This window comes from Calypte anna, chromosome 19 (assembly GCF_003957555.1).
Source record: "Calypte anna isolate BGI_N300 chromosome 19, bCalAnn1_v1.p, whole genome shotgun sequence".
NCBI classification, from domain to species: domain Eukaryota; kingdom Metazoa; phylum Chordata; class Aves; order Apodiformes; family Trochilidae; genus Calypte; species Calypte anna.
In genome coordinates this window covers 5,211,344-5,224,390 of record NC_044264.1, presented here as the reverse complement: position 1 = coordinate 5,224,390, position 13,047 = coordinate 5,211,344, and the positions used below count along the sequence as shown (strand labels likewise).

Here is a 13,047-nt window from a genome sequence, read left to right as displayed (position 1 = left end):
AGTGGGTAAACTGAGGCACTCGTTTCCCTGAGAACAGGAATGTTTTCCCAGAGTCCCTTCCTTGTCACCACACACTTACCCACACACGTAGATATGAGCATTCCCTTCATTAATCAGCTTCCAGATGTGTTCCTTGTTCTTCTTCAGTAAGTGCTGAACATAAACCTGGCAGGAAAAAAGGGAAGGATGAGCAGAGAAGGGCAGAGCTTCATGGCACAGGCCCTGGGGAGGGAGGAGAAGCCAAGAAAATGCTCCTGGCTGCAGGAGACAGTGGTGGAATTAGGTGCTCCTATGACCTCCATAGCCCTTCCCCAGCCTGGGGAGTCTCCAGCCCTCAGGATCTTTTCCAGGATCCCCCAATAGCTGGGAGCAATGCTGGGCACGAAGAGCAAGCAGCTTTTCTTCTCCCCATAGCTGTGAGCAATACAGGGCAGGAAGAGCAAACAGCTAAAGTGGTACCTTCTCAGCCTGGTCCCTGGAGAAGGCAACATTGAGCTGGGTGAGGATGCCCTCTTGGTGGAAGTGGGCCAGCTCCTCCCGGTACAGGTAGTCCTCACGCTGGTGGCGGCAGCCGTAGTAAAGCACTGTCTCACCCACCTCTTTGCCTGCAGAGCCACACAGCACCCATCACCTAGTGCCCTGCAGCCCCCCACCCTCCCCTCCTCACTCCCCCTTATGCAGCCAGCCCAGGGGTGCAAGGGCTGTGGCACTGCTGCTCTTTAGGAGGAGCTCAAAATTCTCATTTCAACAAATGACGCCAAGTGACTTGGCTGTGACACAGTGGCAGAGGGCAGAGAGATGGCTCAGGGCTCTCTGCACCCCCAAACATCCTCTGTGGCCAAGAGAAGAGGACAAAGCATCCTCATGCTGGACAAAAGCACCCAACTGCTGTTAGCCTAGGAGCTGCTGAGATGTTTTGACTGGTGATGGGTCTGAGCCTTCACATCCCACTGCCCTCCTGAGCCACCTGCACTGGTCTGGAGAGGTCACAGTGCAAACTGTTGCCATTCACAATAAGTCTCCCCCCAACCCTGATGGAGTAGCAGTATTAAACACCAGCCAGGCAGCCTGGCAGAAAAGTCTTGTGGTGTTGTTTTTTTTTTTAAAATTAATTGGAAACAGAAGTGCTGAGGCACTAACAGGCTGACTCCTGTTCTTACCTCTGCTGTCAGAGCAATTCCAAAGAATGTTTATCAATATGGTGATAGAGGCTTTATATACATAAATATACCACCTCAGCAACCTGAATGCAAGCACTGACACAGAACATCATCCTGCAGCAGCTCAGGACCCCCCAGGGAAGCTCCTGAGCTCTCACCTTGCTGCTTCAGCCAGGCCCTCTCCTGGATGAAGCCGATGAAGGGGGCTATGCCAGTGCCAGGTCCAATCATGATGACAGGAGTGCTGGGTTTGAAGGGCAGACGGAACTGGGACTTCCTGACGTACATGGGCACCATGGAGCTCCTGCCATTCTCATCAGGAACCTTGTTCTTCAGCCAGTTGGTGGCCACCCCTTTGTTCAGCCGTCCCGTCTTGGTCTCATACTCCACTGTCACAGCACAGATGTGGATGGCGTTGGGGTGAACCTGCAGGGAATGGGGATGTCAGCACCAGTGTCCTGGTTTGGGCCCGGGTAAAGGTAATTTTCTGTCTTGTACTTTTGCTTTTTTTCTTAGTAAGTAGCTGCACTTGCTGAAATTAATAGCAAGTTTCTCAGTGTCTGCTTCTATGACTGGTAACTGGAGACTGGTGTGCAGAGCCAAGGACACTGCTCAGCTCTGAGGAACATTTTGCCCTCCAGAAGGAGAAAAGAAGTAAAAAGGTCCCAGCTGCAGCCTTCCCCTAGGAAGGAATGGACAAGATAGAAGCCAAAATTGACCACAGAGTATTCCATCCCACACACATCATACTGAGTATAAATTTGAGGGATCACGAGGATCAAGCCCCTTCCTGCTTCTCTTTCTCCCCTGTCCCTGTTTGCTTCAGCATCCCGGGAGGATTCCATCCATTCCTCTGCCTGTGGTCCTGATCCATCCCAGCCCATATCTGTGTGTTCCTGCCTCCAGCTCCCAACTGCTGCTGACTCCAGGATTCCAGCCTGGACTTTCCCAGGGCTGCCCTGCAGCCTCAGTGGTGACGTGAGAGTTATTGGGGGAAAGTGGGGTGGAACGTGGTATCAATTTTCTATGTCCAAATTCCCCATCCCAGACAGGGAACGGAGGCACCCTGGAGCTGCAGCTGGGTCTCCCAACAGCCAGGTTTCCTGCTGGAAGCAAGCTCACCTTGGAGGAGGAGGCGATGGAATAGTACCGAGCCTGCAGGCGGGGCAGGAGCTCACACAAGTGGTCGATGGGAGGACGCAGGGAGGGCATATCCTGCAGGATGGCCAGGATGTTCCTCCTGGCTTCCACCACCCAGCTGTGGTACAGAGCCTGTGGGCAAGGAGGGCACATCAGTGACAATTCCCCTACACAGTGGGAAACCCTGAGGATTTCCCGATTTTGGACGGCAAACCGCCTGAATAGTTTAGGGATATGATAGTGTCCCCTCAGTGCCCTGCACACGGTGCCCTAAAGCTTTGGATCACTTCTTGGGGATCCCCCAGCACCTGGGATAAGCCAGCAGGTTTGCAGGGAAGGGCAGAGCTCCCACCTTTCCCTCTGCAGCAGAGGATGCCATCCTGCGCAGGCGCTCCTGCTCCCCGGTGTCACTGGCGTACTGGGCCAGCTCATAGAGGACGTTGGTGCGGGGTGGGTTGGTGATGTCCAGGTAGTATGTCAGGGCTGTACGGTAGGATGTGGGACAGGGGAAGGGATGTTTCTTATTGGATTCCTCTGGAAGAGATAAGAAGAGAAAAGAAAAAACATTAAACATCGGCGCTGGTGTGTTAAGAGATTTCACGGCAGCAGCTCTGTGCAGGGTGTGAGATGGAGGAGGGGAAACAGTTTCAGAGATGCAAGAGCAGCTCCAGGGCTGAATCAGCCCCAATCCCACATTGAAGTAGCTCCAGGTCCTTCTCCCAGTAGCCCGTGCTGTGTTTCACAGATGCTGCCCGACAGCTTATTAGGAAAAAAGTTATTTAATAAACTACCCAGCGAGATATCCATGCACAGAGGCACCCAGCAACTCCCAGGCCAAGCAGGAGTTCTGTTCTCCATGGTTAATTTGGCCTCATGCACTTAGACCTACTTCAGATCTGGCCTCAGAAGTGTTCATCTCCTTCAGCCAAGGGCTTTCGTGCCCACAGCCCCCTTGGGAAAGGCAAGTGCCAGCAGGCAAGGCTGAAGTCATTCAGCTCAGCAAATTAAGAGGTCCCCAAAGGACAGGAATGACAGTGTGAAGCCAGACAACGTGGGACACCCCACAGAGGGCTGCAGGCTCCAGCAGTGCATTAAAGCCACTTGCTTCCTTGAAACCAGGAGCTCTCCTGGGCTTTTGAGCCAGCACCACACCCCCTGCCCCAGGTCAGGCTGCACTGCTCAGCAGTAAGCAGACAAGCAGCCACTCCTCCTCCTGCCAGGGACCAGCTGTGCTGGGAACACTGCCCAAAAAAAGCTCTTTGCATCAGCACAAGTGCTCCCTCTTGGCAGCTGAGTCCCCAAGCCCATGCATCCCTCAAGGATTGAATAACAGCATCTCAGACATCTTGAGCTCAGTGGCTGCTGTGGCAAAGGGATGCTCCAGTGATCTGATGCTGGGGAAAAAGGAGTTGGATAATCTGGCTTTGATTGGGCATCTCACAACTGACCCACTTCAGCTGGCTCTCAGCAAGTGGGCTCTGTGCCACTGCTGCTCAAATGGCACCACATTTGGAGAGGCCACAAGACATCTGTGTGCCTGGAGGTGCCCTATGGGACCTGAAGGTGATCTGGCTGCTGCTCTGGTGGGAAGGACAGAGGCCACAGCTGAAGGAGAACTGCTGACACTCAAGAGGTGATCCATACTCACCGTCCAAATTGTTTAGGGACATGATGGTGTCCAGATCCGTGCCCAGGATCTCACCAATCTGATTCACCAGAGAGGAGTCATTGGCTGGGTACACTGCCACATGGTCCCCAGACTCATACCTGGCAGGAAGAGAGCAGATGAAACAACAGCATCACTTCTCATCCACCCCAAGCCTGAGACCCTGAGACCCGAGCTGCTACACTGAGCCTGCACAAGAGTAGTAGCAGTGCACTACAAGCAGTAGTAGCAGAAAGGACTGATGTGAGATAATGGTTTTAACAAGCAATTTTTTTTCCAGGTGACCTCCAAGATAAACAGAAATCTTGCCAGAGACTTCCAGCAAGGCCAGGTCAGCTCCCTGACAGGCAAGGAGCTAAGCTTCCCAAGTGCTGGATGCTGCCATCCCCATTGTTTGCTTCTGATGCAGACTGCTCCTGCCTGCCAAAAATAGAAGCCCAGTCTCCCAGTCTACCTGATTTTGGAATTGGAAATATCCAGTGCCAGGTGCATCAGGTGTCTCTCTCCACCCTCATTCAGCTTACGGTTCTCTGTAACCTTGGCCAGGAAAGGGTTCTTGGCATCAAATGGCCTGGAAGGAAAGAAAAGGGTTATTCTCCTGCAGGCTCATGGCGCTCCAGACATGTTCCCTCTACCTTCAGAGCAGGATTTGAGCACAGGGCTGTCCTGGGTTATCATAGAATCATAGAATTGGCTGGGTTGGAAGGGATCGCAGAGATCATCGGGTCCAACCCTTTTACCACCGTTGCGGTTGCTAGACCATGGCACTGAGTGCCACATCCAGTCTCTTTTTAAGTATCTCCAGACACGGAGAATCCACTACTTCCCTGGGCAGCCCATTCCAATGCTGGATCACTCTCTCCGTAAAGAAATTCTTTCTAATATCTAACCTAAATTTCCCCTGGCACAACTTAAGACCCTGCCCTCTTGTCTTGTTGAAAGTCGTCTGGCAAAAGAGACCAACGTCCACCCGGTTACACCCTCCTTTCAGGTAGTTGTAGACAGCGATGAGGTCTCCCCTGAGCCTCCTCTTCTCCAGGCTGAACAGCCCCAGCTCTCTCAGCCTCTCCTCATAGGGTCTGTGCTCGAGTCCCTTCACCAGCCCAGTTGCCTCCTTTGGACCTGCTCCAGGACCTCGATATCCTTCCTGAACTGGAGGGCCCAGAACTGGACACAGTATTCGAGGTGTGGCCTCACCAGGGCTGAGTATAGGGGCAGAATCACTTCCTTGGACCTGCTGGCCACACTGTTCTGGATACAGGCCAGGATGCCATTGGCTTTCTTGGCCACCTGGGCACACTGCTGGCTCATGTTCAGCTTATATTTCAAAGCAGACCACAGCAGAAATTGAATGATGTTCCTGCTGCTGCCCACAGTGGCACAGAACACAGATCATTTTCCTCCTCAGAACAGCCCCAACACTCCACAGCTTCTGCTCCGCTGAGAACAAGTGATGCAGAAATGGACTGGAGGGAATGTCACATCTCAAAGAGGTAGTTCAGGTTGGGAATAATTTATAGAGCTCATCTCCTCAAAGTAAAGCTGCAACCAGCCATCAGGCAATAGCTACCCAGGGCAAAGAAAGTCTCTGAGTGACCTCCAGACCATTTTGCATTTGGCTGCAAATATTCCAGCCAAACAGTGCTCGTGAACACTGCCAACTTCTCCAAAACTAATGATTCCTTAACTGGGGAATCCCTGAGAGTCCCAGTGGAGATTTGTCTCTCTTGGGCAGGGATTTTCTACTGCAGTGCAGAAATGACACTGCCTGCAGAGGATGTGTTGTCAGAAACATCAGGGATGCCCTGGCTGCAGCTCTGGCACTTACGGCTTCTGGTTCTCGTAGCTCTTGAGGCGACCCATCTCACCAGTGTAGACTTTGTTCATGTTCAGATCTGTGTGCACCACCAGTTCATACTGGCGGATGCTGGAGGAGGAAGAGGGAAAAGAAAGAGGAAAAAAAAATCAACCTGGAAATCACAAGTTGGAACCATCATCTGGATTTGCTGCAGTTCAAACAGCCACCGCTTCCACCCCCCTCACCTCTCTTGATATATTAGGAAAAGACAGACCACACAGAAAGCTGTTTCCAAGAAGAAACAGCTTCACTGGGAGCATCACAACCCAGCAAAGCCACCCACAAAGCAACCAACCCCATCACATCACCCATTCAGAACAAAAATCCAGAGCCGGGCTCAAGCTCACACCAGTACAAACAGCCTCACTCACTGCTCCACTTCACACGTGTCCTCTGGTGTCTGGGAGGGGAGGAAGGAGGCAGGAAAAGGGCTAGCAGCTCAGGGCTGAGGACACAGCCACCAGCCAAAGGTGACCAATCTCTCAGGCAGCCAGAAGAACCTGCACCCAGACCCACCTGGACTCTTCTCCTGTGGCCTCCACCCCAAAGTGCTCACACACTGCTGGCCAGAACTGTTCTCTCCAGGTGATGAAGTCTTCTTCCAGGCTAGCCAGGACAAAAGAGAGATTCAATAGCCCTGCCCAAGGGGGAGCTAAGGGGCATTCCCAGAGAAGTCATGTGAGATCCCTGTGGACTTCTTTCTCCATCATGGCAAAAGGCATTTGCCCTTGAACACAATGAGTTTTCTACCTCCCACGAGCCCAAGGGTCACCAGGAAAGCATTTTCAGAACAGTGAAGTGACTGAGAGGGAGATGTTGCTCTGCCAGCCATCCCTAAGGAGCTGCAGCAGGCAAAGGCACAGGAGGCTGCAAAGCCTCCCTCAGTATACAGCTATGGTCATCTAAACCATGGGATTTCCCACTAGGATCCCTTAGGATGCTCTAAGTGCACAGGAGAGAACAGACACACATCAGAGACACATCAGCTCCCACAACTACCCCATGGACTTTACTTCTGTCTTAGTAGTGGAGCCAACCCCCTGTCAAGGTCCCTTCCACAGTTTTTTTACTCAGGGCTGACCAGCCCTACAAGCCAAGCTACTCACTTGCCATCATCATCCCCCAGCCCAAGTTCAAAGATGCGTTGGGCTCCAAGCTCCTCCAGTCTCTTGTCCACATACTTTCCCATGGCATTGAAGTGTTCATAAGTCTTGTTTCCCAGCCCAAAAACCTGGAAGGTAACACTGGTAAGTGTGGAGGAACAAAGAGTGGATTCTTCCCAATCAGCAACCAGAAGCACCCGGCAAAAGATGTTGAAGAAAAAGCACGGAAAACAAGACAGCAAGACCTCTCCCAGCTCCCAGTCAGTTAATTTATGGACCTCCTGAATAAGGATCTACCACAAGAGGATACAAATCCAAGAGCTGCCTGCACCATACCCTCAAGGGATCAGTGAGAGCTTGGACTGCTTGGAGACCAACTGCTGTCCCTTGCCTCTCACAAACCACTCAGCAAATGTTTGCTTGCTGCTTGCTTTATACAGAGCAGCTTAACATCTCCAGCAGTGAATTTTCTCATTTGCAATTATTATGCTGCCTCCAGAATTTGGCTGAGGTTTAGGTGAGGCAGCTGTATCTCAGCCAATTATTCAGCTCAGCACAGAGAGCGAGCTACACGCTCCTCCGAGTGATTTAATTTGTGGGAGAAGATCTGGCCCAGGGCTACTCAATTAGCTTCTGAACAGCAGCAGCAACCTGTAACTCATTTACAGACCTTGTATTCGTGCCTGCCGGGCTGTTTGTGGTAAGACATTACCAGCAACCCCTTCTGATTTAGGGAGTGGAGAGAATACTCTGACATCCACATTTAAAGCCCCCAGATACGTGTCTGCAAGTGCTCTCAAAGCTTGTAGAGGAAGACAATAAGGACCACATCAAGCAGGGACCACGTTGTGCCTTTACCCAAGGCATGTGCAGGGCTCCCAACTTTCCTGCCCAAATGTAGCATAAACTGGAACTGAGCCACTTACTGCAAACCGGAGACCTGAGAGATCAGCATCAGCCTCCTGCAGCCAGTCGTAGAAGTCCTGGGCATTGTCTGTGGGATCTCCCTCCCCATAAGTGGCCATGCAGAAGACAGCCAAGGACTTGTCAATCTCAGAGAGGCGACTCAGGTCAGACTACAACAAAAAAAAGACAGGAGAAACCCTCAGGGATCCCATAACGTGGTTATTAGGCAAGCCTGTTCCTACGAGACAGCTCGCTACCTCTGGTGTACAGAGCAGCACCACAGCAGCAAACAGATGATGGCAAAAGGGATTGGGAAAGGCCAAACCCAATGAAATGGAGGGGGAATAAAGCTAACGACCTCACTGGACTGCAAGCCAACATTTACACTCCACTGGAAAAGCACTGGGTTTTCCTATAGAAGGCTTTACAGGACCAGGGTTGCTGGTCTCTCTGGAGAACACGATGTCAATGCCTCTGTCCAAGACAGCAGCAGCAGAGGACCAATGCTAACTACAGAAGGAACTGAGCAAGTTTCTGCTGCCAACTGATGACTGGCAACCCCCAAATGCTCCAGGCTGCCTCTCTGTTTTGGCCACGTTGAGGTCTTCACTCCAAACACACCGAAAGCCCACGCACACCTCTGCGTCTCTCAAGATGATATTTCCTCCTCTAAATGACACTCCTAAAAGAGCAACTGTCCCCTGGCCAGGCTCTGTTGTTTTTTCAAGGGGACACTAAGAGGACGTTACCTATCCTGAGGCTGCTCATGGCTAAATTACCAAGTCATACTCCTCTGGATCTGCTGCCATGCCCCGGAGCCCGTAGCGATGTGCGTCTTTGGAGAGACGGTTGGCAAATTCCTCTGCTGTGCCCGTCTGGGAACCATAGAAAACCACAATGTTTCGTCCCTGGAGAGAAAAAGAAATCCCTGTTAACTGGTGATTAGTCATTTGTCAAACTCTCAGATGAAGAACATCATGCCAGAGACAAAGGAAATGCCTTGGGTCAGGGTTGCAACCTAAAGGCAACTCTGAGTCTGCTCTAGTACAGGGCTGCACACTGGGTTTGCAGCAGAAAAGTCAAGGCCAAGGTGTTAATATGAATGGGAGTCTCATCAGGCTCAAAGGGGTAACCCAGGTCAGGCTAAAACCCAAAGCAAAGAATAAACCCTCAAGATTTGTTCTGAGCATCAAGGCTGCAGCGTGACTCCTGGAAACAGGGAACTCCCTGGATGAGAAAGCAGACTTGCTTAAGCTTTGGGAAAATGCCTAAGCACTGGAGCTCCTGCTCTGCTGCAAGCCAGCTGCTTTGAAGCAGAATGGAAAATAAATCCAGCCCTTGCTTCTTCCCCTGCTTCCTCCTGTGTCCAGCCCAGCAGAGCCAAAAGCTGCCAACTCTGTGTACAAAAATCCCTGTTCCAGAGTGAGCCAGCTGGGGAAGCAACCACACAGATAAACAACTGACAGCCAACATCTATAAAGTCTCTGCCATTTCCCTCCTGACATTGATCTCATATTACACTTTTTTTTTTCCCCCAACAAATTTTCACTTCAATTTTTTTCTCTAAGAACAACTCCCAGGCACAGACTGAAAGGGTTATTCCTGCCTTCCTCTTTGCAGCAGACATGTGTCTGTATCCAAACCAATCCTCCCATGCTGACAGCTAGACAGTCTGCTGAGAAAGCTGGGAAGGACAGGAGCTTCCCTACCTTCCCAGAGAAAGAGAAAGAAGGGATTCTTACCGTCTTCTTCATCTTCTCAATGAAGCTGCTGTCCCTCACTGGAGCTGCTCTGAAAGACAGGAGAAACCTCCTTTCAGCTGGCCACGTTCATTCTTTAATGTCAGCAATAAGCAAGTTGAAAAAATGGCTCTGGAGAGCAGTGAGAGTCCCCACTGAGCACTCTTTATTTCCCCTGTCCCTGGGATACCCATCACACAGTCACGGATCAGGGACTCAGTGCACACCCTGGCCTTTCCTCCATCAGTAAATCCTCCCACAGGCAGAGCTCAGAACTCAACCCTGAGTGTGAGGAAGCCTTTATTCTATTTAACAGCTCTGGAGGTTTCAGAGTTGAGCAGGTTACAAGAATCTGGTAGAGCCACAGTGCTTCCCTGCTTCCCCCACCACCATGGAGAGGCAGGGGACTGGGCAGGAGCTATGGCCCCAGGGCAGATTGCCCAAGCCTGAATTCACACAGGACTAAAAACCAGCTGTTCCAACCCAAACCAGCAGGTCAGACAGAAATCTCAGGGCTGGAGAGCCCTGGAGAGCTGATGAACACAACTAATGAGAGCCACAGGACCTCCAGCAAGGCAACCACTGCGTGCTGAGGTCCCTCCGAGCTCATTCCCGTGCTGGGGTTTCCATCCTCAGCACAGATGGAGTCTGTTTTATCACTGGGAGGTGCCTCTCTCAGAAGAGGGACAAAGCACAGCAGCACCAAAACCATCCCAGAAGAAATCCACACCACCATGGCTGCCTTGAGAGGTAGGGAGCCAGAAGAGCTTTGCTCTCCTAAACACACCCACAGAGTTTCAGTGTCACTGGGTGAAAAAAAAACCCAGTTCTGGGGAGCCAGGAGCCTCACAAGCAGAGGTGGCTGTAGCTACAGTCAGATTAGCCACTGGGGTCTTTTCAAGGCAGAAGGACAAGTGCCAGAAGCTCACTTGCCATCTTCCCCACTGGAGCTTCAGTAGCAAGGAGGAGGAACATGGGACCCGTTCCCGTTTTTTCTTTCATGATGGAAGAATGCAAGGCTGGGTCTCCTGTGGGAAGAGAGAAGCCTCCAGGCAAAAAACAAATGGTTTTGGCTCCAGCCCATGTGAGAATGTGCAGAGCTCACTAACAGTTTCCTAGATCCTGCAGCCCAGAGGGAGGGAGCTCTGGGGATGTGCTGAGACATTTGCAGAGCACACACAGAGGGCAAGGCAGAGGGGGGGACACCCAGCAATGCCTTTGAGCACCCCTTTTCTACCCAATGGTATTGAGGAGCTATCACCTGGTCTAAAACCTCCAAGCACTGATGCAGCCCATGCAGAAGACAAACAAGCCCATCCCAGAAAAGCTGTCCAAGGATGTTGTGCTCCGAGGAGAGCTCCTTCACAACCCCCCCTTTGCTCTCTTGGCACTTAATCTCCCCACGTTGTCATTTTTGCTTTGTTTGGAACAGGGATACCCCAAGCACCCTAAGGAGATGCCCCAACCCTGCCCACCCCACTGCTGGGACAGGGGCCCAGGGGAGCTGCCCCCCCAAGCTCAGCTCTCACTTAGCTTTTGGCTCGCTGGTGAAGCTCTTTGGTTTCCTGCCCTGTGCAAATGAGATCCAATTAAAATAGCTGTTGGGTCAACTGCTGAACAAAACACTTTTAAAGGAGGAAAACAAAAAGTTTTAGATCCTTTCAGCATGCTCCCTTTGGAAGAGAAAAGGGTGAAGCACATGGAGCTCGTCTGTTTTCAAAGGAGGCGACCCCGCACTGAAATGTTGTGGTGGAGCCCAGGCTGTGGCTCAGACATAGAAGAAATAATGAGTCTGGCTTTTGAATAAAGGCTACAAAACTCCCCAAAAGTGCTTCATCAGGGTGGCTTGAAAATCTGAGCTGCAAAAACAGATGCTGAAGACAGAACTGACACTCAGTTTTACTGCTCGGCCAGGAAAACTTTGAAGAGAAAGTGTGTTTTCAGCAACAACTACTCCTGCAGCTCAGATAGAGGCAGTGCCCTGAGCTAAGAGAGTCAGAAGAAGTGACAGGTGGAGAAAGGGGATTAACTCCATTGTTGGAGTGAGTTTTTAGCTCCTACAGATTGCCCACTCTTGGTGAGAACCCACAGCACAAGGGACTCCCAGGGTTTTCTCTCACTTTGATTTCAGAAGAAATAAAGGAGGGGGAAGAAGTTCCCGACAGCTCAGCAATTATACCAAAGCCTGTATCTCAGCTCAACACCTCCAGAAAGCTCCCATGCTGCTGGCTTTCCTCCCAAAAGCAAATGCCCATCCAGAAGTGAGAAAACAGCTTGGACATTGCAGAGAAATTGCATACTGACAGCAGCATCCCCTCCAGAGCAGCACGCCTCCCAGCACAGCCTCTCCCCTTCCCTCTCCTCCTGCCCCAGCAGGGAAAAGCATCCTGCTCTGCCCAGTTTTGGGGTGGTAACAGTGATCCCCCCCTGCCCACGGGGCAGATGAACTCACCTTGCCACGGCCGCCTCTTCTCGCGGGGCAGAGTACACGCAGCCCATGGTTGGGGCAAGAAAAACAAAAAAAGCTGCAGGGCAGCTGTGTGCCTGCACAGGGAGGTGTGGGGGGAAGGCTCTAACTTAGCTCTGGAGCAGCACACACAGAGGCTTTTCCATTCTGCTCCTCCTGGGCATTAAAGCCAAGCGTCAGCCTTTTGTTAAGGAGAAGAGAGCCGGCACAAAAGGTCCCGGCACGGGTCATAGCAGGAGTGGTCCTGTCCTCTCAAATCCTGGTGGCAGAGCTTCAGAAGTTACTGAGTGGATCTGCACAGCCCTGAGAAACTGCAACATCTGGCAGCAGTGGCAGAAAGGAATTAGGAGTGGAGAATGAAACCTCCCAGGATCCTCCACAGCACACGTCCCTCTCCCATCCGCGTGGAGCAGGGGGACGGGACACAAAACCCTCCCCCAGCCTTGTTACCTTGGAAACTGTTTATATCACAGCTGCTTTTTTATATATATATTTTTTTTTTTTTTTTAAAAAAAAAAAAAGGAGAAAAGAAAAGAAAAAAAGAGTCAAGGCTGTACTTGAATGAGATTATTCCAGACACTGCATGAGCAACGTTTCGTGTAACTATGGCAGTGCCATTACAGAGGAAGCTCAAAGGAATTTGTTGTCTTCAGGATCCTATTAAATTAAATTAGAGGTGCTCTCTCCCTCTCTAACACACAGGCAGGCAGCACAGAGCTAATCAGGCTAAGGAGCTGGAGCAATTCCTGCTACAGGAAGCCCTCCAAGCACCAGGGAATGGCTTTCTCTATAGCTGCAGACCAGAGATAAGCCAATTTCTGCCCCAAACAATGTCAAAGATGGGGGAGAAGGGAGAGAGTGACACCCAGCACAGAAATCAATGTCTTGTCTGTACTTCTGTCTGCAAAATTCCAGAGCTGGGACAAGAGAAAGAAATCTGTGATTGTGAAATGTGCAGAGGAGGCACAGCCAAAGAATAAAAATAAATCAGTGCATTCCCCAGCAATG

At 51.2% G+C, this 13,047-nt stretch overlaps 1 protein-coding gene across 4 annotated transcripts in view; it reads right to left on the bottom strand.

The window, feature by feature from the left end:
• LOC103529631 (NADPH--cytochrome P450 reductase) overlaps positions 1-13,047 on the bottom strand; it is a 29,439-nt gene that overhangs the window by 1,078 nt on the left and 15,314 nt on the right. For 3 of the 4 annotated variants that reach the window (XM_030462211.1, XM_030462209.1, XM_030462210.1), the window contains exons 4-16: positions 9,576-9,624; positions 8,613-8,741; positions 7,854-8,003; positions 6,931-7,055; positions 6,341-6,430; positions 5,795-5,893; positions 4,421-4,537; positions 3,949-4,067; positions 2,653-2,834; positions 2,283-2,432; positions 1,319-1,586; positions 460-605; positions 80-165 (exon numbers count right to left, since the gene is read on the bottom strand). In XM_030462211.1, coding sequence (XP_030318071.1) covers positions 80-165; positions 460-605; positions 1,319-1,586; positions 2,283-2,432; positions 2,653-2,834; positions 3,949-4,067; positions 4,421-4,537; positions 5,795-5,893; positions 6,341-6,430; positions 6,931-7,055; positions 7,854-8,003; positions 8,613-8,741; positions 9,576-9,624 — 1,710 coding nt within the window. Of the gene's footprint in view, positions 1-79; positions 166-459; positions 606-1,318; positions 1,587-2,282; positions 2,433-2,652; positions 2,835-3,948; positions 4,068-4,420; positions 4,538-5,794; positions 5,894-6,340; positions 6,431-6,930; positions 7,056-7,853; positions 8,004-8,612; positions 8,742-9,575; positions 9,625-12,024; positions 12,436-13,047 lie in introns of those variants that run through there. The other variant, XM_030462208.1, reaches the window with a different exon arrangement.